The sequence below is a fragment of the Azolla caroliniana genome, unplaced genomic scaffold, assembly GCF_043228905.1.
Source record: "Azolla caroliniana isolate FFs.n. ecotype wild unplaced genomic scaffold, voAzoCaro1.0.p SCAF_14, whole genome shotgun sequence".
Lineage (NCBI taxonomy): Eukaryota > Viridiplantae > Streptophyta > Polypodiopsida > Salviniales > Salviniaceae > Azolla > Azolla caroliniana.
Window position 1 is genome coordinate 16001277 of NW_028230449.1, and position 21657 is coordinate 16022933.

General features: G+C 37.3%; 1 protein-coding gene and 1 pseudogene across 3 annotated transcripts; one reads left to right on the forward strand and one right to left on the reverse strand.

Annotated features, from left to right (window-relative positions):
* Window positions 1-617: 617 nt before the first annotated feature.
* Window positions 618-17230, reverse strand: LOC147855604 (dol-P-Man:Man(5)GlcNAc(2)-PP-Dol alpha-1,3-mannosyltransferase-like). Of its 3 annotated transcripts, XM_087329981.1 has the most exons (13): window positions 17011-17229; window positions 16865-16899; window positions 16346-16483; window positions 15713-15781; window positions 13922-14079; window positions 13768-13834; window positions 13572-13625; window positions 10930-11018; window positions 5546-5662; window positions 2350-2459; window positions 2181-2259; window positions 2045-2101; window positions 618-1266 (listed from the first exon to the last, which is right to left on the reverse strand). In XM_087329981.1, exons 1-13 carry the CDS (start codon window positions 17153-17155, stop codon window positions 1098-1100), a joined length of 1287 nt encoding a protein of 428 aa, XP_087186107.1. In that variant the 5' UTR covers window positions 17156-17229; the 3' UTR covers window positions 618-1097. The 3 variants fall into 3 exon arrangements, 2 of the variants coding, with proteins under 2 accessions (XP_087186107.1, XP_087186108.1); XR_015530770.1 differs by lacking the exons at window positions 618-1266; window positions 2045-2101; window positions 2181-2259; window positions 2350-2459 and adding exons at window positions 4003-4357; window positions 4486-4953; window positions 5098-5162 and having other exon boundaries at window positions 17011-17230; XM_087329982.1 differs by lacking the exons at window positions 618-1266; window positions 2045-2101; window positions 2181-2259; window positions 2350-2459 and adding exons at window positions 4003-4953; window positions 5098-5162 and having other exon boundaries at window positions 17011-17230.
* A 3083-nt stretch (window positions 17231-20313) lies between these two features.
* Window positions 20314-21403, forward strand: LOC147855605 (uncharacterized; annotated as a pseudogene).
* The last annotated feature ends 254 nt before the right edge of the window (window positions 21404-21657 follow it).

Genomic DNA, 21657 nt, shown 5'->3' on the forward strand with positions numbered 1-21657 from the left:
AATATCCAATATTTGTTGACAACTAACTAGAAGTCACAAATCTAGTTCCTCATGTAACTAGATAGTTCATACAAATTACAATAATACGTTTTTATACATCACACTTTTCTTCATAAGCACATGTTCATACAAGTTGAGCTTCAAATTTCAAATAGGATGTGCCTTTTCTAGAAAGTTATTGAGCGAGATACCAAGAACAAGCATCTTAGATGCCAACTTACTAAAGCCAATTGGGTTGTTATAGTGCAGTTGTGGGTGTTGTTAACTTGGAAATTTACCAAGCAATTGATTCAATGACTTCGCCATCACTTCAATCGCCTAAATTTGAATGGTAACGTTAAAGCATTTGAGCATGTAAAGCTTTGAAGCTTCTCTTTTCACTAAGATTTCAACCAATAACTATTTCATTGCCGATGACCTAAATAAACATAACACCTCATATATTCTTGTAATCAGAGATAGGTTTGTCTTCTTTAATTGCTGCTGAGCACAATCTGCTTGTTAAGTAGCCCTCATCTGAATTAAGCCAAGTAAAAAAACATCTTACAGATAAATTCCTAAGCATTCCATGTCATGAAACGAATATTATACATAGCGGTATTTTGTAATGCCAACAATTGATCCAAATCGTCCGATTTGAAATATTCAATTAGCAATCTCAATTATACTAAAGATCAATATTCAAATCACAACACATGTATGCCTGCATTTCCAATAACAATTGCTCAAAGTCATTCTGCACCAAACACAAGTTTGCCAAATCAATATGAGTTAACCCTTGTAGCAAACATTAGCAGATATTTACTTCATAAGCGTAGATAATGCCAACACATGCTTACGTCATAGGCCTAGATAATGAAAGGCACATAGAGGTTCTCATTTTCATGTGAAATTTATATCCAAAACTGTTGTGTTTTGATTTCCATTGATTTATAAAAACCATCACAAATAAATCTGACAAACCAGTTCCCAACTTCTGTCCAAACAACATCAAATGATTTTCATGTGTTGCCAAGGCCACTCATAGAATATCTTGAGCTTTCAAAGCCAGGTGGATTTTCCAACAAAACCTTCATAGACCACTTTACCGAAAATATTTAGGCAGACTTCTTGGAAGTTGGATTTGATTTTATGATAGGAGAATCAGAAGGTCCCCACCAGAGGCCCCCCAGAAGAATCAAGTGAGATGTCAAAAGCACAAACGATGAAATGCTATTTGATGGATATATGTTCCAGCATACCTCAATACATCCAAATATGATTATCCTGCATCAAAAGCAAGCAATTTGATTAGTGTTTTCTGTCTATATAAAAAACAATATTGCTACATAAAGTTCATTGATACTTGGAATCTGCTGGCCACAGTACAACTAACACTATGCGTTGTATCCAATTTGATACTAGAATAGAAAACCCTAAATAGGAGTAGAGTGTTCCTGCAGTACTAAAACCCACTTCTACTGCCATCATGTAGAGTCACATTGAAATACGAGCAAAACGTCTGACACCCCTGAAACTTTTCCCACTAATTTCCAACCCTCACAGTAGATGAGTGCAAGGTACTAAGCTCCAACTCTTTGAAATTGTCACACTGCTGTTGAGATCCTTTGTATCAGGTTTTAATGTAATCCAATGAAGGGAAATTCTCACCAAATAAAGAAGTTTAATCCTGAAAATTCTGAAAATATAAACAGTGATACTGATAAGTATGAAGTGGCTCTATTAACTGTGTTGCGTTTAAGCTCAACGAACGTCGACATCATTTCAACAGCAGCTTTTCTGCACCTCATGCTTGCATCCCACACGTTCTCAGTGAATGGAGTATCTTCCATTCAAATGAGCAAACGCCACATTCTACTAAAGAAATCGATTCTATCCATAGAAACAATGGAGTAATAAAATGGATTTCAGGTCAACATGTTCCAAAGGGTATTCAAGAATCTTTTCAGGTCAGGGAACACGATAATATACTTTGTGGAATTTAGGCCTGGGTAGTAGAAGTTTCTGACAGTATAAAGCAATAATAATCCATGACATATCTCACCTTAAATATGTTGGAAGACATGATCTCCAAAGAAGGTAAGGCAACGAATAAAAATACCTGAAAAATTTTCAATTCATGTTAAAAGCCAATATACTAGGTGACAAGTTATCCACCTATTTTTTATATGTTTTGTTACCATGAGTAGAATTGATAATGGAGGGAACGTGCACATAATATGCCTATGAAATTTCCAGTAAAAAGAACAGTGGTTATATCTGAAAATCAACAAAAACATCCATGAGGAATAAGCATGCAGTGTAAGTCACTAAATATTCTGATATTCCATCACATGAAAGTAGCCTTACATGTTGGATCTAGAAGCTTTTCAGTCTTATTAATTCTTGGCGAACCATTGCCTAATAATTGCTTCAGTCTGGCCATTAAGTTCAAAGCTGGAAACAACCCTCCTTTTTGTCTGAAGAGCAAGAAAAGAGTTTAGAACTCTGATATTTTAGTATTTTAATTTGTTTACGTTCAGAATTGTCCATAACTAGGTTTGGGTAAACTATAAAATAAAAGAGGAAAGAGCCAATAAAGAAAAAAAATGGCTAGTTCATAAATGAAAAGAGGAAAGAGTTTAGAACTAGGATATTTTAGTATTTTAATTTCTTTACGTTCAGAATTGTCCATAACTAAGGTTTGGGTAAACTATAAAATAAAAGAGGAAAGAGCCATCTATATATTTACAAGCTGTGCAGAAGTAACAGATAAATAAATAATCATGTTAAGAGGTGCATACACAGTGAAGCATCATAGAAATAATCATTATACATATGCCTCGAGGAACCTACACATTCTATGATACTAGTGTGTGCTCATGAGTTGTCCGCGATAGTTGCTAGCATTATTAGAGTGAAACAAGGATCCCCACTTTCACCCACTCTCTATGGATCTAATGCTATGAGATAATGAAATAGAGAGATTGGGTAGCTTAGCATCATGCCTAGCGTAGATAGCCATCCTGGTATTAATATATGACAATGATATTGTGCTGAATTCTGACTCTCTGGAGAAACTACAAAGACATCTAGATGCTTTAAGTCATTTTGTCGGGGTAAAGATTATTCAGTAAATCTTTCATAAAACCAAAGTGATAAACCCTGTGCTTGGAATTTTCATAGATATGCAGCTTTGTAACCTCTGAAAGACAGTTGAAGACATCCTGGTATTAATATATGACAATGATATTGTGCTGAATTCTGACTCTCTGGAGAAACTACAAAGACATCTAGATGCTTTAAGTCATTTTGTCGGGGTAAAGATTATTCAGTAAATCTTTCATAAAACCAAAGTGATAAACCCTGTGCTTGGAATTTTCATAGATATGCAGCTTTGTAACCTCTGAAAGACAGTTGAAGACATCCTGGTATTAATATATGACAATGATATTGTGCTGAATTCTGACTCTCTGGAGAAACTACAAAGACATCTAGATGCTTTAAGTCATTTTGTCGGGGTAAAGATTATTCAGTAAATCTTTCATAAAACCAAAGTGATAAACCCTGTGCTTGGAATTTTCATAGATATGCAGCTTTGTAACCTCTGAAAGACAGTTGAAAACATAATTATTACTGGAAGAGGAAAAATTGTCATACATGCAATCCTAAGATACTGAGAAGCAACTTTCACAATACTTAGATTCCCCCTACAGGGGAGTCTTCCTGTGCTCAGCTTTCTCATCGATAAGCAACCTTGGAACCTTCGAAAAACAGTTCGAAGAACTCTCATAAGATTGCCTGTGATAGTTTGAAGAACTATAGATAAATTTGTGGTGGTTCAATACAGACATCACACTTTACTCTTCCATACAGCATGGGAACTTGGGGAACAATCCTTCATAGAGCACATAGCTAGAGAGATGTGGAGATGGCTTTAGTCTCGATGAGTGCCTGTATAATAATGCACAAAACATCAGTCTCCCATTACCTAGTCCTGGAAAGGATGAGAGAAGACCTAATGTGAACCACATGCCACTTAGGTAAATAGAGTGTTGTAGCTGTTTCCAGAGTGACTCCTTAGAGCCTGTTCTATTGTCTGTTGTGCTTTAGGGGAGGAGCTCTGTGGAGCTCTGGCAATGATAAGTTAGTGATGGTCCTCTATCTGGCTAGTTTGACTTGTCTCCTGTCCCCTGGAGGCTGTATTCCATTGCTTCTCAAGAGTTTCTCCCCGTAACTTCGAAGCCCAAGCAAGTAGAATTCCAGGCATATCTGGTCCTCCGCATCTGCAACTTTTTGTAAGAGTCCAGGGCCTTCTCACAGAATATAGAATGCTGACATACAAGTTCTCCTTTGTTTCCAACCATAGGGAGCATAGCTGGCAGAGGTACTCACTTGTTTCAGGCATTTATTCACAGTTAGAGGGCCGATGTGTGGATCTGTACAATTATACTACATATGCTATGTGAGATACTGGAATCAATGTAGTTGGGAAGGTTGACAAACCCACTGAAGATATGTATAGGAATTTATTCGTGTGATATTTCATCCTTGTACCCAAGTATCGAACTTCCATTTGTGTGACATGCCCACCTCAAAACTCATGCTCTTTTTCCCCATTAAAGCAGAATTTAAAAGTGAAATGTTGATTGCTTCAAAGTCGTCATGCAGAACACACTGAAAGTAAGTTATCTACAATACAGAGATTAGCTCTCATTGTGAGGTTTCTCATAGTGATTTTTATCCATCATGTATCAACTACACATTACTCAGCTCTAGCGTTCTTGTTACTATTTTCTTGATCCTTTTTATTGACATTGGTATCATGCTTTTGGTGATGCTTGTAAGTCTGGCCACTAACTTTGTTGCAGAGTCCTGATTACTTCAAATTCATACAGAACACTGAAATTTATCTACAATACAGTGATCAGATTCCCATTGTGAGGCCTCTCATAGTGATTTTTATCCATCACCCTGTACCAACTACAACTTTCTTTAGCCTTTTTACTGAAAATGGTATCATATATTTGACGATGCTTGCAAGTTTAGCCTCATCGTTCATTTTTCCCTTATGCTTAAGTTAATTAGCATTACAATTCAGTTTATTTCTTTTCTTACCCCAATTTCCACTAGGACCAGTAGCGAAGCTATGGGGAACCATTTCAACCAGGTGTAAAATTTCTCTACAGAAATCACAGTAATTTATTTAAAGTTCATAAAGCTACACAGAAATTGAAGAAATCATAGAAAGATTCACGAAGCTCAAATGCACATTTTCTTTTCTTTCTATTTTGGTTCTGCTCACTTTGGAGCCAAAACAAATGTGACTTCTTTAATCTTCATCATAGCATAGTTAGACCTAAAGCTGCATGATTAGATTTTTTATTCAAGATTTCACACAAGACATTTCAATCAACAGCCACTGCAGATGACACAACATAATGTTTAACAGGAAATTGAGTGTGTTTCCTTTAGTTCATCTGTCAAGAAAGTCAAGACTTAAATGCAAATAAAAAATATGCAAATCATTTTATAAAAAATGGCAAATTAATGAACGAATACCCACTTGGTCCACTTGAATTGTGCAAAGAGGAAAAGCAAAGTCAAATGGATGAACAATAATGTCAAAGCAAACTTTTTTGAAACGAATAACTCCTCCGGAATAAATTTAAAATTCACTGACCTGCAAGACAAGAAGGCCTCCATTAGAATTTGACCTTCATTTTTTAGTCAAAACACGTCATAACTTTAAAGATCATATTAAAGTTTCTAGACAAGGACAGCAAGAAAGACATTTCAAAGTCCCTGCAATTCAGAATTTCTGGAAACTCTGAATTTCAAAACAAAACCAGATTTTCTAAGTTGCTATATTGAGAGAGAAACAGGTGATTGTCAAACTGAAAAGTAGATAATAGAGAGCAATTGATATAATCAATGGTAAACATAGAATATCAAATGTGACCATAAGAAGTCATATCAAGTACATTTGATGAAAACTTCATTATATGCCAAATTATTGACCATGAGGAAATGGACACAATCTAGAACCCTTTGGAATAAATAACGTCTAAAACATATCCAATAAAGTACAGTTGGAGAAAGTCGCTCTATACAAGCACACAATCAAGTTTACAAGCAGATTCACGATGAACAAGCACCCTCAGGATAAAGCTTCATATCACATTATAGACTGATATTTCCATGCAAACCAAACTTACGCTTCTCAAGATGTGCTTATGTACACTTAAGTGCAACAAATGCAATTCAAACATGCAGAAAGTTTTCATGACACCAACCTGGAGCATTGCTTCTGTATGACGTACCTTCACATTTTAGATCTCCTCGATGTTCCAACAGAACTCATCTGAAGCCCATATCATGGGTGGATTAAACAAAAAGCAAATTGATACTTCAACAAAAATTTTAAAAATTGACATTTTCCGAATAGTGATGACTCATAGCTGGCTCTATCATGTGTTGTGATTTTTTAGATCAATAACAATTGGACTTGTTTTCTATCTTTGTTACAAATAAAATTCTTCTGAGGAGCAGTGATCTTCAGAGTCTTGAGGAAGTATGTTGATCAAAGCCATAAAGAATAGTTGGTGTCTACCACTGACCTCTGTGTAGACCAAACTATTTAATAGCAATACGTCACTTGTTCTAGGCAACTCCAACAATGCTTTGTATGACACTAGCATCCATGAAAATAATTGACGCTCTAAATATTCCATTAAAAATTTTGTTACAATACTAAATTACTGATATATTGATTTCTCTTCTGAGTTGTCATGCTTCACTCTGGTTTGCTTCAAATAATTCATTTTCAGACATTGAACTTCCCGTGAAAGTGTGGCCAATGAATTTTAGATAGAATTAGGCTAAATTACATTTTCCAGCTTTACTCCGTCCCTCAAAGCACGTCATGTACTTGTCAAATTGTTGATGGTCTCCTCTTCCATACATTCGAAGATAATATAAATCACAAAGCCAGGTTATGTTTTCTAGAACATCATGTTGATTTCATGTTCTCAGAGTTCAGTAGAAAATATATATTTTTTACTTTACAATAATATATTCGTTAACCTGTTGCTATGCTTTGTTGAATAGCGCACGTGACATATGATATAATGAAGGTGTAAGAAAAAATATGGGTCTTCATTAGCATACCATAATTAATATCCACATTCATAATGATAATAATTATCAATAAAAATAAATGCGTCTTATCTTCAGCAATGTAATCAAATGGTCATGCAAGATAAGGCATGCAATACTATAGGTATATATAGTTGCTAAGAATTACAAGCTCGACTTTAGTTCCCCAGGAAAGTTTTCAATAAATACCCACTTACTTTAGGTTTAGCCATTGTTTGCAACTTCTCTTAAAAAACTCGATAAATGAGCTCCAAAGCTAGGATGCTTGTACTTAATTAAAGATAAGGCACCAGAAACTCAAATCTTCTTCATTGCCAATGAAGACTTCATGTTATATGGTTTTGCTTGAATAATTAATAATTTGTAAATTTCTTTATATGATGTTATAGATATTATTCAATATTTGTGCACATGCCATATTAATTAATCTTCGAGTATCATCTTCATTATTTATAAAATACAATAATTTGAAGTGATCTGCTAATCTTGGTTTGCCTTTCCAAGTCGTTCTTTTTTCAAATGAGGTTAGGCTATATCTTTTTCTCATGTAGAGTTTTGTTGTGACTCTTGGTTGGAGAAGGCCACAGTTGGTTTTCTTCACCATCAGCAAGATCATCAACATCAAGATGAGATCACATTGATCCGGTCGTTGCATAGCCAGTGGAAGGGTGAGGTTCAGATAGCAAGGGCAGGTCGAAAGACTGCAGCCACATCAATCCCCTTCTTTAATTTATTTTCTTTTCTTCTCTTTTATTTTCTTGTTGGGTCACACTGCAATTGTCTAGCTTCTGCTACCAACTCCCCCATTAGACCATCTGACTTTACCATAGCAAGGAATAACATATGTGATACTGATCAGATACCTGATATTTCATGCTGATTTCAATCTTGATTTCTCATGTTACCTTAATGGAAATGCTTGTGTAAAGCTTCTCGTTGGGGGTTCAATTAAATGCTTATATTTTTACTGCTTGATGTAAAACTTCTTGGAAATCTCCAAATCTTCTTTCATGTTCTATAAATTTACAACCTCGGATTTTCTAGAAAATTCTAGCTATCAAAGTATAAAAAGGAGCCTTGAGCTACAACCTCCTCAGCCTTGCCAACACTCCCATGCAACACAAGAGAGTTTTGTATGTGTCTTGTTCTTATTCTTCTGGTCATTGAGTTCCCATTCCATCTCGTTTTATATCATTTCTTATGATCAAGTTCTTGTAAATTATCATAAGATCTGTTCCATTGCTGATTATAAAAATAAAGTAACGGTGATTTCTTGCATATGAAGAAGTCTAAAGTTATGATCCACATGGGCACCATAGCATATCTTTGTTTTGACCTGATTTCTTCTATTATGATAGTCTTCTATATCGATGACCACAAAAAATCGTGAATTAATAGATATAATGTTCTCTGGGAGAGAGAATCAAATGAGATATAATGTTCTCTGGGAGCAAATGAGTGAGGATCTTGAGAGGAGCAAATGAGTGAATAGAGATTAAGCTGCATGAAAAGAAATAGACCAAATATGGCATTGTTATCTAGAGTATATGTACTAGGGAAATGTCATTTCCCACAGCATCGAACTGGTGAATATTCTGTGTCACTTCCCAACAAGGACAAACAACATTGATTTTGACAGAAAGTATATAATGCTCCAGCTACATAGAAATTAAAATTCTTTGAAAGGCACAGTATCTCAGCTAGTTTGCAGTCAATATTTTCATTGCAACTATTTCATACATGCTCCATTAAATTTCATATTAACACCAACAACACAAACAGGACAAAATCCTTTGCAACGAGATAGTGGTTCTCGTAATGTGTTATCTATATTGCCATCCTCCCTTCATAAATGTGCCAGTAAATGTCTTATAAACTGGTATTCCAAACTTCTTCTCAAATATTACTATATGCTGATGATATTGTGCTGATTTCTGACTCTCCGGAGGGACTACAAAGACATCTAAATGCCTTAAAAACTATTTTGTACAGACAAAGGTTTGTCAATCAACATGAATAAAACTAAAGTGATGGTGTTTAACACCACCCAAGCATGGGTAACAAGATCAAAACCAGAATTCTTCTTGGGAGAGGAGAAGGTGGAATACACACGCTCCTACACATACCTAGGAGTAACATTTACAGGACCTAGGTTCTCCTTACAAGAGGCTGCTTGTGCCCGACTTTCTCGTGCATATGCAGCCCTTGGTGCTCTCGAGAGACAATGTACACATTTGCAGTTCCAAGAGCCACGGACTAAGCTATGGTTATTTGATACACTTGTCACACCAACTCTTCTCTATGGAATAGAGACATGGGGACCGAGTCTTAATAAGGCAAATCATTAGAAAGATTTAGAGAGACCTTTAGTGTCAATGATTGCTCGCATGATAAGGAGCAAAGCATGGTGCCCCACGATATAATCCAGGCAGAGATGGGATCAACACCTATAATAACCGAGGCGCTGTTCCGATTAGTGACATTTATCCAACGTCTTTGGGAGCTCCCTAAACGAAGGTACCCAAGGTTGGCACTTATGTCATCAAAACAACTGGCTGAAAATGGAGACACTCATTGTTGGTATGCTAAAATGCAGCAATGGTTCGAGCCACATGGCATGAGTATAAATGCACTACCCCCGTTCCAATATAGCTTGGACTGTTCCCATCTAAATATGACCAAAGTGGAAAAGAATAGAGTGATCCGCACTGATATTATTAACTTAGAAAACAAGATAACATGGATCAGCCCCAAAATACCACTTGGTACAAAGATGGCCCACTATAAGACACTTCTTACATGCATCGGAGGATGGATTTGTCATCAGGCCACCTTATATGGACATACATCTATCCTATGTGCTGCGTAGTGTGATAGGGCAGATGCGAACTTCATCACATCAGCTACAGATTGAGGTAGGCAGATATACACGACTACCTCTAGAAGAGAGAATTTGCCAATTGTGTCCTCAAGAAGTGGAATCTGAAGAACACTATGTTTGTCATTGTAGTGTCTTTTATGAAATCAGAGGGAGATACCATTGCCTCTTTAAACAAGGCTTTGGTCCACTACGCAAGGTAATGGAATATGAGGACCAACGATGCCTAGGACTTTTCTTGCTAGAGCTCAAGAGACATCGGGAAAAGTTGTTGAAGAATACAGCCACACAAGCTCATCCACAAAGAACAATCACAACTTTCTTTAGCCCCATCACTCCTAATGCTAGAAGTCAACCCTGGGATACACAAATGGGCTTCAGACCAGGACATAACAAAGGGATTACAATTGATCGGGCAATGGCAATTTGCCGTGCACATCGGCCTCGGCCCCATGGACCACGACCTCGACACCCTTGTCATCGACAGATAAAAGCCATTATCTCTCGCCATCGTAGGTGCTTCCCTCGCTTCGGAGACATTTCCATTTTGGATTGACCTATGCTAGAGATCTTTCAAAGACAAAAGCTACAATATACCTAATTTGAGGATCTCACATGTGCCAAAAACCAGATTCCCTCATTAATTTTCCTTTCATGTTATTTACTTTTATATTTACTGTGTAATATTTATTTTATTTTGATTTTTTCTCAAGACGAGACAACACTTAAGATGTAATCTCTTATTTGGTCTTATAGGCCATTTTGGCCTCTTAAAAGACATTAATATATCTTTCTTTCTTTCTTTCTTTCTTTATCTAACCAAGGATAGTAATGTAATTAACGTCTCTTCTTCTCCCCTATGCCTAAACTAGTTGCACATACTAAATCTAATCCATCAAATGCAATCAACTCACCAGGTATACAAGAAAACACGGCCAAGATCAAAAGCTTTTGAAATGTATTGCAGAGGATATGTCCACAAAAATGGCATTCCAAGAGAAATCTGCAAAATGATCAGAAATCTTCCATGAGCAATATCTAAAACTATGAGCTCCTTTAGATACATTGGAGACTTATAAATTACATGAGAAATATCAAACCTCAATTTATCAATTAATAGTATGATCAGTATACATCAAGAAATTAAAAACGTGGTCTATGAACAATAATAAAAAGACACTCATAGGACTGAAATCAATCTTCGCAGCAGGTGGCTTAAAGTTGTGATCAAAGCAGGTGAGGTCAATGGGTTTAAGCATGAGGTAGCTAAGGTGAACTCGGGAGAAGAATACTGTCAGAATCAGCACCAGTGCGGATATCCTTGTCAAACTCAAAAAGTGCAGACATATACGCCAAGTGTTACAATCATCACCAAGGGTAAACCAGTGGATGTTACCTCCCCATGTTACCTTTTTCAGCCTAAAAATTCATGATTTATCTAGGTGTCTCAACCAAACAAGCAATTTGATTTCCCTACTTTATCCAATGATTTGGGAAACAGTACAGTTTCTTTCAAAAAATAACTTAGTTATTGAATGGGTTTCCCACTCCTCCCTACATAGTGCAGCCTCTCTCTTGCAAACTTCTGATTCCTAATCTATGATGGTTGGAATTGATCCATTTAGTTTCAGCTTTTTATCTCTGGTCCCTAGAGCAATCACACCAAGTTTGTACTCTGGAATCTGGATGATGTTTTAATATGTTAGAACTTACATGTTTAATTACATATTATGTCATAATTTAATACATGGATAAATATGTTTCACATTCTACAATTTTATCCCATGTTTTCCTTGGAGGGATTCTGTTTCTGACCATACCCATTTCCCAACCATGCTCTACAGATTTCCTGAACCCACAATCTTTATATACATTATGAAGTGTCACCTTTACCATTATAGGTATCATCTACCAACATCATGTTACAAAAGTCAACAATCATAACACTGCAGGATTAGTTTGGCACAAGTACTAATTCTGTATTTCAAGATATAAGAACCATGCCCTTTCCTCCATTTATCCCGTGTACATTTAACACATCCAGCCTTTTCACAGAGGAACCTACAAATGCTAGCTCAAGCATCCATTAAAATAAAGGGAAAAGTACCAGGATACCCCTGGAAGTTCCAAATTTACCAAACTACCCCTATGTCCAAAAAATTACACTTTATAAAGTAATTATACACTCAAATCTACAAGCCCTATTTACCAAGGATGGAAGAAATGGACCTGAACTAGCCCTATTTACCAAAGATTTGAGTGTATAATTACTTTATAAAGTGTAATTTTTTGGACATAGGGGTAGTTTGGTAAATTTAGAACTTCCAGGGGCATTCTGGTAAATAGACAAACTTCCAGGGGTATCCTGGTACTTTTCCCTAAAATAAACTCATGCTACCTCAATTGTTTGTATGGAAGTCTGCTTAGCAGTGAAACACATCTCCAAAGATATGCTTAGTTGTGCAATACACATCTCCAATGAATTTGGCAATCTATTAACACTCAAGTAAACATTTCTGGAAATTAGCTGTATCACAGCATTCTAAGTTTGTTGTGAGTTGCCTGAACTCTAGGATTTTTTAAGAGCCTCATACATATTACCCCATACATTATCTATTTTGAGAGCATCCTCCAATATCACATTCCAACAATGATCTCTCAGGCACAGTATAATGCAAACTCCCCAAGTCCATCCAAAGTTTCAGAAATCCCCATCCATAATAACATGATTTAGGTAAATAGACGAGGTCATATGTCGGATGTCGGAATGTTTTCTCGATAGCACTGCTTACTATTACAATACAAACATCAACCCTGAATGTTGGATTTAATATAATGCAAGAAGGCTTCTTGATCATATTCAACATTATCCCATTCTTAATATAAGTATTAACTTTCTTAGAGCCCTGACACTCCTTTAAACTCGATAATGCAAGCTCAGTATGGAAATTGCATCACAGCATCAAAATCTGTCAAATATAAAGGCATGTAAGATATGTGAGGAAGGGCTAGTAGAGGATGAGTATCACTTGCTTTTTACATGCACCGCATATAGTGAATTCGTGAAAGCTACAATGACAGATTAAGAGGGGGTGATGACTTGAGTGTCACACTAAAGAGAATGTCAAGAAGGTTGAGCTCATATGTGTATGTCTTATTCATACATCAAGACTTTGTGTTTCAAAGTATGAATCTCCCTTCTTGGGAAGGATACATACATCAAGAAAACTTGTGTACTTAGGTTCCATGGGTCAATATTGGCCTCTCTATGGACGCTAAAAAATATCTAATATAATCTACTATTTCTTATGTGCAACTTTGGAAACCTCATCAGATCTTATTTTAAATTTATTCAATAAAAATTAATGTAACATTCATCACTTATAAAATAGTCCTAATTCTGGAATAGAGATCCCAGAAATATAATCTCAGTATTTTGCCAACTTTCAATAAATTGCCTGCATCTATGGCAGACCAAACTGCAATACCTAAATCATTCAGAATTTAAAATTGATTTCTAATTCACTCTGTAATAAACAATCAGTTATTGATTTGCCTGAAGGGATGCAGCAAGTGAGAGTGTCAGCAGTGTGTCCCCTAGGCTCAGTTCCTGTGTGACAAAGATATTAAAGAGATTATAATCTTTTCGTGAGTAATGTTGCGAAAATGTTTGAAATGATCAAAAGACTACAATGATAATTTGTTGCTATATGTTACAATAAGTGCACATTCATCACAGCCCAGAAGCATACCTCCAGTAACAATAACAGCAAAGATGGTGCATATAGAAGTACATTCATCTTGACAGATACTGCAAAACTGCATAAAAAGCCAACATGAATTCATTGCAACAATGACTTATCAAACATTTGCATCCCAAGAAGCCAAAGGATCATTTGAAATTACCTAAAAATCACTATTCCAACCTTCCATTTATGATTCTGGAAAAAAATTATCGCCAAATGTGCCAACATTGTAGCAATGCAGTCATTGAACAATCTAAGCACAAAAATAGAATGCATTCTTTTTGAAAGGCAGAGCAAAGGAAGACCCCACCATGGCAGCTGTAAAACCAAATTTAGTGTTAAATCAAGAAAAACATATCCTTATTATTCTGGAATAAAAACACAATAGCAACATGCTTCTTTATGAAGTAAATTGCATCCAAGGAGTCAAAGATTCAAATTTTTGACAGATGCCAGTATGTGAAAATGCTCAAAGAAGTCAGCCCCCCCCCCATTGCTCTTATTGGTAACCCAAGCACATTTGTTATAGAAACGATCTTTTATTTTCATCCAGCACATTGATATGAGAGAATAATAGTTTCTTGCATGACTATTGCCATATAAGTGTTGCAAATATGGAAACACAACAAAATTGTGGCACAAGATATGGAAACAAACAAAAAACACAGAAAAACAATGCAAGCGATCTAACTTCTCTAGTAATTGGTCTCTTGTCTAGGTAATTTCTCTCGTAATTGACCTCCTATCTAGGAGACATCTCCATGTCAAAAATCTCAAACGGTTGGTGCTAGCATAATGCAAAATACATGGTTGATGAGAATGCATTGCAAGATCGATCCATAATATGATGAGAGGTATGGAACCAAATATACCAAGCAATTTAGTCTCCCCATGGTCTTATTACAGGTAGGAAGGGCACGATGGGGTTATAGTTTGCTTGCATCCCCATCACATGATTGGAAAATCAAGACAAAAACACATTGATTGTTAAACCTATCCAACCATGAAATGCACACAATAATTAGTTACGAACATTAGAGGGAGGATATTTTAGTGTTATTGTTTGATTAGATTCAGATTAGCTCATTATAAAATCACGTAAAAGAAAATGTATTGCTCATTGAAGCGGCCACAACAACTAGTTACAAAAGTTTTCTCTGTGATAAAATTATATTATTAGTGGGAAGCCTCATATGAGGTATAAACCTACAGTAGAGATTCAGTTTGGAGTACTATTTCTCCAACCATCTTCATTCTTTAGAGAATCGAGTTGTGAAAATATGGCCATGCACCTGGATATCAACTAAAAGTTGAGGGATATTGACAATGCATACATAATATAAAGTTAAGTCTTATAAAGACAGCACAAATTTCCACTGTATCTACGTTCACGTTCATATATTGATGGGAAGACAAGATTTATCAGAAGATATTCTAAGTCTCTTGCATTGGTGAAATATCTAGCACAAATATTAAAATATGAAGACAACCTAACAAAAATTGAGCCTCCCCCCCCCCCCCTACTTTCCCCACTCTTACAGCTAGCTTTGCATTCTTTTTGGGCAGAATGAGTCATATTTGGTATCCTGAGGATGGTAATATATGTTTCTATGTATCTGTAATTTTCCTTCTATCATTTTTAAGAACTTACAGAACCCACAAGTCTAAATCAAAGAACCAGTCAAATATTAGAATATGAAGACAACCTAACAAAAATTGAGCCCCCCCCCTTTCCCCGCTCTTACAGCTAGCTTTGCATTCGTTTTGGGCAGAATGAGTCGTATTTGGTATCCTGAGGATGGTAATATATGTTTCTATGTATCTGTAATTTTCCTTCTATCATTTTTTAGAACTTACAGAACCCACAAGTCTAAATCAAAGAACCAGTCAAATTATTTGCCTAATTCAAGCATTTTCAAGTGGCTTTTTGAATATAACTTATAAAACTCACCACTTTAGTTTGATAATAGAGTACCATGACGATGCCCAAATTCAACACGTAGAGAAAAAAAAATATAACCTGAAAAATATGGCAAAAGAAATTAGAAAATTCACAACAAAAAATTCTAGAACATGAGAGAGGCTCAACTTATAGCAATACATCAAAAGCGCTAATGAAACTATGGACAAATATATGAAATGTGTCATAATTCTATTCATTTGGTACCGTTAGAGGTTCCAATTGGAAGCCCTCTCTGGGTGAGAACAGTGTTTCCTATCACAATTATCTTATATGCTATTACAATGCTGAAATCTTCCAGAAAACTGCTAGAAAGGCATTCTATCTGAATGATCCACAATATCACAAGCTTTTCAACCAGTTGTTAACAATTCAATAGTTCCTGTCCCAATACCACCAAGACCCAATACATCTCATTTATGGAAAAGATCAGGCAGAAATCAACATTTCACAAATTAGATACTTCTCTTGAGGCATGCAACCTTGATACATTTCCATAATTCTAGCTCTGATACTATCAGACATTCATGTGCAGTAATTTCTATCCATATTAGTGTCAAAGATAACATGCCTGTTAGAAATATGTCAGCAAAAGAACAGATTATGCAAGAGTAAGCTTCCCACCTGTGCCGGAAACACTTCGCCTCCAGTGAGATGTTTGATAGCAGAATAGCAGTAGAGAAATCCTGCAGGGTACACCAAGGGACCAGTATCTCCTTTAAGGTTTGCATAGTTCCTTTCTCCTTCCAAGAATCCATTTACCTGTTGCATCAACAAGTCTTTCTATTAGCACATCATTTACATAAAACAAACACCTACACCTAAAAATATTCATAATACAAGACAAAAACCAACATAGCAAACAAACTTCATCACCTGAATCACTCAAAGTAAAAAACAACAATCAACATACCAAACAAAATTTATCGCCAGAATCACTAAAATACAAAACAACATTTAACATCCAATATTCAGAATTTCCACATTCCACTCCACATTCCACATTCAAGCTTAAACATTTAAATCACATCCAATAACTACATTTCAACAATCAAGATTCAAAATTCAAAACTTATATTTCAAACAACATCAGACATCCAAAATTCAACATTCATTCCCGAATTCTGAAGAAAATAAGTTCACCTGAGACATGTAGGCATCCCAGTCGATCTTCGTGTCTGCAAATTAAGTCCCAAGATGAATCCAAAGAAACATTTATAGGAGATATGGAGTAATGAAACATATAGAAAATACGAAAGGATGCCAAGAAAAGGATGTGATGGACATACATGGAACTTTGTAGACTATGAGAGCTGTAAGGATGGAGTCAGCCAGGAGCAGGGCAGCAATGGGGAGGAGGTCTTTCTGGTTCCAACGACTGCTTGAACCATCATGTGACTGCTTCCTGTGGGGTGAGAAGCTCGATCGCACCATGGCTATTATGCAAAGGCAAGCGAGATCTGTCTGAACAGAGGAGGGGTAGAAGAAAAGAATTATGACTGGCCTCTGTTTTGTATATTCATTTCAAACATTATGCGAATGCACGTATGGTTCATTCTATACGTGCATTCGCATTCGAATAGGTTTCATTCGCGTATGGTAAACAGCTTTGAAATATGGTAAATACCATACTTTTGTATTCATTATTTATTATAAGGTAAGGTAAATCTTTTTTAAGGTAAGAAAGATAAGGTAAAAGGTGTTACAAAAAACATACGAACGTTTTTATAACATACTCATTCGCATGCATTCGTATGAAAAAGAACGTTGTGCCAATGCATTCCAGTATTTTACTTACTATGGACTATAGACACAAATCACAATTAACTACTCATCGCCCAATCCAACTTTATAATTCTCTCTAAATGTGTGGTCAAATATAGCATTGCAATTAGAACTCCTCATTAGATCTTTGTTCTGTTCTTTCTCAATAGGATTGCAATTAGAACTCCTCCTTAGATCTTTGTTTTCGTTCTTAATATTTGGCCATGCATTGCATTTGCAATTAGAAATCCTCGTCAAATCTTTGTTGTGTTTTTTCTCAATATATCGGCCACACATTGCATTTGCAATTAGAAATCCTCATCAGATCTTTGTTGTGTTTTTTCTCGATATATTTGGCCACACATTGCATTTGCAATTAGAAATCCTTGTTAGATCTTGGTTCTACTCTTTCTATGTATACATTTAAAAGTGGTGCGTTAAGACAATTTTGTATGAGTGAAAGAAGACCAACCCACCCTAGATTTTTCTCTAAGAGAGGACCCTTCAAGATTTCTCAATTTCGTAATTTCTAGGATTTAAAATTGTTCTTTCACAAAGCATAGTATCTAATTCCTATCTTATGATGGCATTTATGTCTTTTACATCTTTAAGGCCAACTTTAGTCTCGATGTAAGATTACTATTTGCAAATAATGACAAATATATCTTTTAAACAAAGTTTAACCCTCTTTTTCTGTTTTGCATGTAGAGTAACAATATGCAATGATTAGTTGGGAACAATAAGAATGATTGTACCCAACTAATTCCTAGTCATGATTTTTTGAGTCCCCATATAAACGATACTCTTTCCATCAATGCTTGGGTCTATCAACACACACCTTAGCAAAACGAAGTAGCCGAAAGGAAAATTCGACACATATTGGAGGTGGCAAGAGCAATGATGAACTAGAAAAACCTACCGAAGTTGTACTGGGCAGAAGCGACAAACACAACTATCTACCTCATGAATTAGTGCACAACATCAGGAATGCATGATGTCACACCCCACGGGAAGTTTTCGGAAGAAGCCAAATTTATCCCACGTCAGGATATTTGGTTCAATTGCTTATGTACATATTCCCGACAAGAAGCGACAGAAGCTCGATCCTAAATCGGAGAAATGTATCCTCATAGGGTACTCACTCGAACAAAAGGGGTACAAGTGTTATAATAAAAATTTCGAGTGAGTCGGGACGTCATTTTCGACAAGTCGGCATCATGGTATGAACTAGAGTCGACTTCAACTCCGATCCCAGTCGACATGAATTCGTTCGACCAACAGATAGAACACGTTAGTCAACTAAGGCATATAATAGAACAAAACCCAATTACAACTAGGCTCAGTGAGCCACAAGAGCCTCTGAACGACCAAAGCACATCTCGGTTGAGTTCAAAGATGAACAAAGGGAAGGCCAAAATGCCATAGTACGAAGATCCAAATGACAACGAATCAACTCACTCACTCGACAGTGAGTTTGAAGGCCTTGATGATCTTATTATGCTGACGAATGGAGTAAAGAAGGTCATAGCTACCACAAACGAGAAACTTTGTCGCTCCACCCGAGAGAAAAAAACGATCAGACGATTTAGCTAAAATGACTACATGGCATATCATTATGCCTTTATGATGAACGTGGCAATAGTGTGAGAACCGGAAAATTTTTCCGAGGTAGCCAAGGATCCATAATGGGTCGAAGCCATGAATGAGGAGATCCAGGCATTATGCAAGAACAAGACATAGGATCTCATCCCCACTCACCACACAAGAAAGCGACCAACTATAGGTGGATTTACAAGGTCAAATATAATGCTAACGGTGTTGCGTGACACACATGCCAAACGTCGTGATGTGCATGTCACATGTGCGTGGTCAAGCACTGGGCCTCTATCCGCTAGTGGTTATGGAGGAGATGAATTGGTTATTTAGATCTATTGTCGAGTTGTTCTTTGTTGTTGAAGACGCACCCGAACTAAACTCAGCGGTGTTGTGGATTGATGTGTAAGAGGGGTAATGTGGTGGTGCGCAACGTTTTAGCGGGCAGTGACAATGATCTTCGCTAGTGCTATTTCCTTCTTGACGAGAATTTCAGAGAACAGTGAATGACCACATGAAATGAAATTGTAGTGGCCGAAATGACACACTAATGTGGTTGTGAAAGAGAGATGGATATTCCAATTACGAGTTTGAACCCTTGACTTCCATGTTGAGAAACAAGACACCTCACCAATAAGATAACTAGGTTTTTTTGTAATAAGATCTTGATTCAATACATAGCTTGATCCCCCATTTCTTTCTCTTCCTTTGTTTCTTATATAGATGTCCACATGCATATGATGCATGTGAGGGTGTAAGACATGCATGCAATTAACAATGGGCCTGGTTTCGGCTCAAACTGAACCGAACAGAAAAACCGTGGCTTAAAGGTTTATAGGTTCAAAGATAAATAAACGGTTTGGTTTGGTTTCAAATGTTTACTAATTGGTTTCGGTTCGGTTTTGAATTTATCGGCTTATCGGTTTATCGGCTTATCAATTATTGTTTATGTGGTTCGGTTTAAAGGTTAAAAAATACTTAAACATATTCCCTATAGGCTCTAACTTTCAACTTTTAATTTTAAACTCTTGTTTTAAATTATTAAATTTTATATGTATTATATTGTGGTGTCCCTTGGATGCAAGTGCATGCCTTCATGTTGGGTGTGCATGTGTTCCTTTGTGCCCCTTTTAGCATACCCTTGTTTAGCATGCATGCCTTCATGCTATGGGTGTTCATGTGTTCCGTTGAGCCACCCTTTTAGCATACCCTTGCAACCCAAATGGGTACCTTTGTACGACTATAAATTGAATAGGAAGTAAGAAGCTAAGCAAGCTGGTTTGGATTCCATTTATGTGCATTTCACATAATTGGTGGAGAAGCGGGGTAAAATTTTAGCCACTATCACCTCGTTCATGGCATCCCAATTCCCTCCCGTCGTCGTCGAAGTCGATACCCCTATGCAATCTAAGATCCCGCAACCTCCTGAGCGGCCACCCCCCTTCCAAATGGAGCAACTCCTGCAAGTCCTCTCCAACGCCATGCTTCAAATCAGCCACACGAACCAAGTTATGCTCTCCTTCCTCTCCGCTACCAACGATCGGTCTCCAGATTGGCCAAATTCCAAGGTTCGCCCAAAGTCCTTCTCTGGCTTGCCCTCAGAGGATGTCTTAGCATGGTTGGATCACTTTGAGATGATCTCAAATTACCACAAATGGTCTGACGAGCGCAAGGCTTTGGAAGTTCGCACCTTGCTCGAAAATGTCGCTGCCACTTGGTACGTACAACAAACCAGCGAAGTGATAGAGCATTGGGTGATCCTCCGGGATCTCCTCGTGCAAAACTTTGCTCATCAAAATTCGGCCCAAATGGCATTGCAACAACTCAAGACGTTGCAACAACAAGTGCACGAACCAATAGACCAATTTGGTGTTCGCCTAAATCAGCTCCTCATCCGTGCCGATCCAACCATGCCCGAGCATGTCAAGCTTTTCTTTTTTATGGCCCCGTCTGCACCCTGACATCACTCGTTGTGCCCGGGACCAAGGTCCCACGACCTTCAATGATGCGATCCTCATTGCCCAATGCATCGAAGCTTGTACGTTATCTGACTCCCAACCACGATGGCCCCCTCCACCATCGACCGACTTACGAGCGCAATACCAAGGAGTGACCCCCATGGACATTGATGTCCAAAACGTGCAGATGCAGACTCGCCGAAACCTTCCTAATCGCGATGCCCAAGGACGCCCGAAGTGTTTCTACTGCCACAATTATGGACACGTCCGACGTTATTGTCGGAAATTGCAACAACAATCTCACAAGCAGCAAGCCCAGATAACCATGGCTGACGCAGCATCGTTGGTTGAGCTTCCGGGGTGCTGATGGAAGAGCCAACCCCCCACATCCAAGCGTCCGCCTCTTCTAGTTCACAGGTATGCACCGCTCTCGCCACCATTAATCCCTCCACACACATCATCCTATTAGACTCTGGCAGTAGTATCTCTTCAATTAGCACCGCCTTAGTTCACCAATTAGGCCTCCCCACAACCACCGCTCCTTCCATCCAAGTCCTTTTTGGCGATCACCAACATCTATACCACTCTCACACGCAAGTCCACTGCACCGTTACCTTAGGC

What these genes read in the sequence shown, in the direction of transcription:
- LOC147855604 (XM_087329981.1), bottom strand. Translation starts at nt 17,155, where the DNA reads ATGGTGCGATCGAGCTTCTCACCCCACAGGAAGCAGTCACATGATGGT. An exon ending in GGGATGCCTACATGTCTCAG is followed by an intron (nt 16,484 to 16,864) that starts GTGAACTTATTT and finishes TTGATGCAACAG; the next exon opens with GTAAATGGATTCTTGGAAGG. An exon ending in TCTATTATCAAACTAAAGTG is followed by an intron (nt 14,080 to 15,712) that starts GTGAGTTTTATA and finishes TTGGTTTTACAG; the next exon opens with CTGCCATGGTGGGGTCTTCC.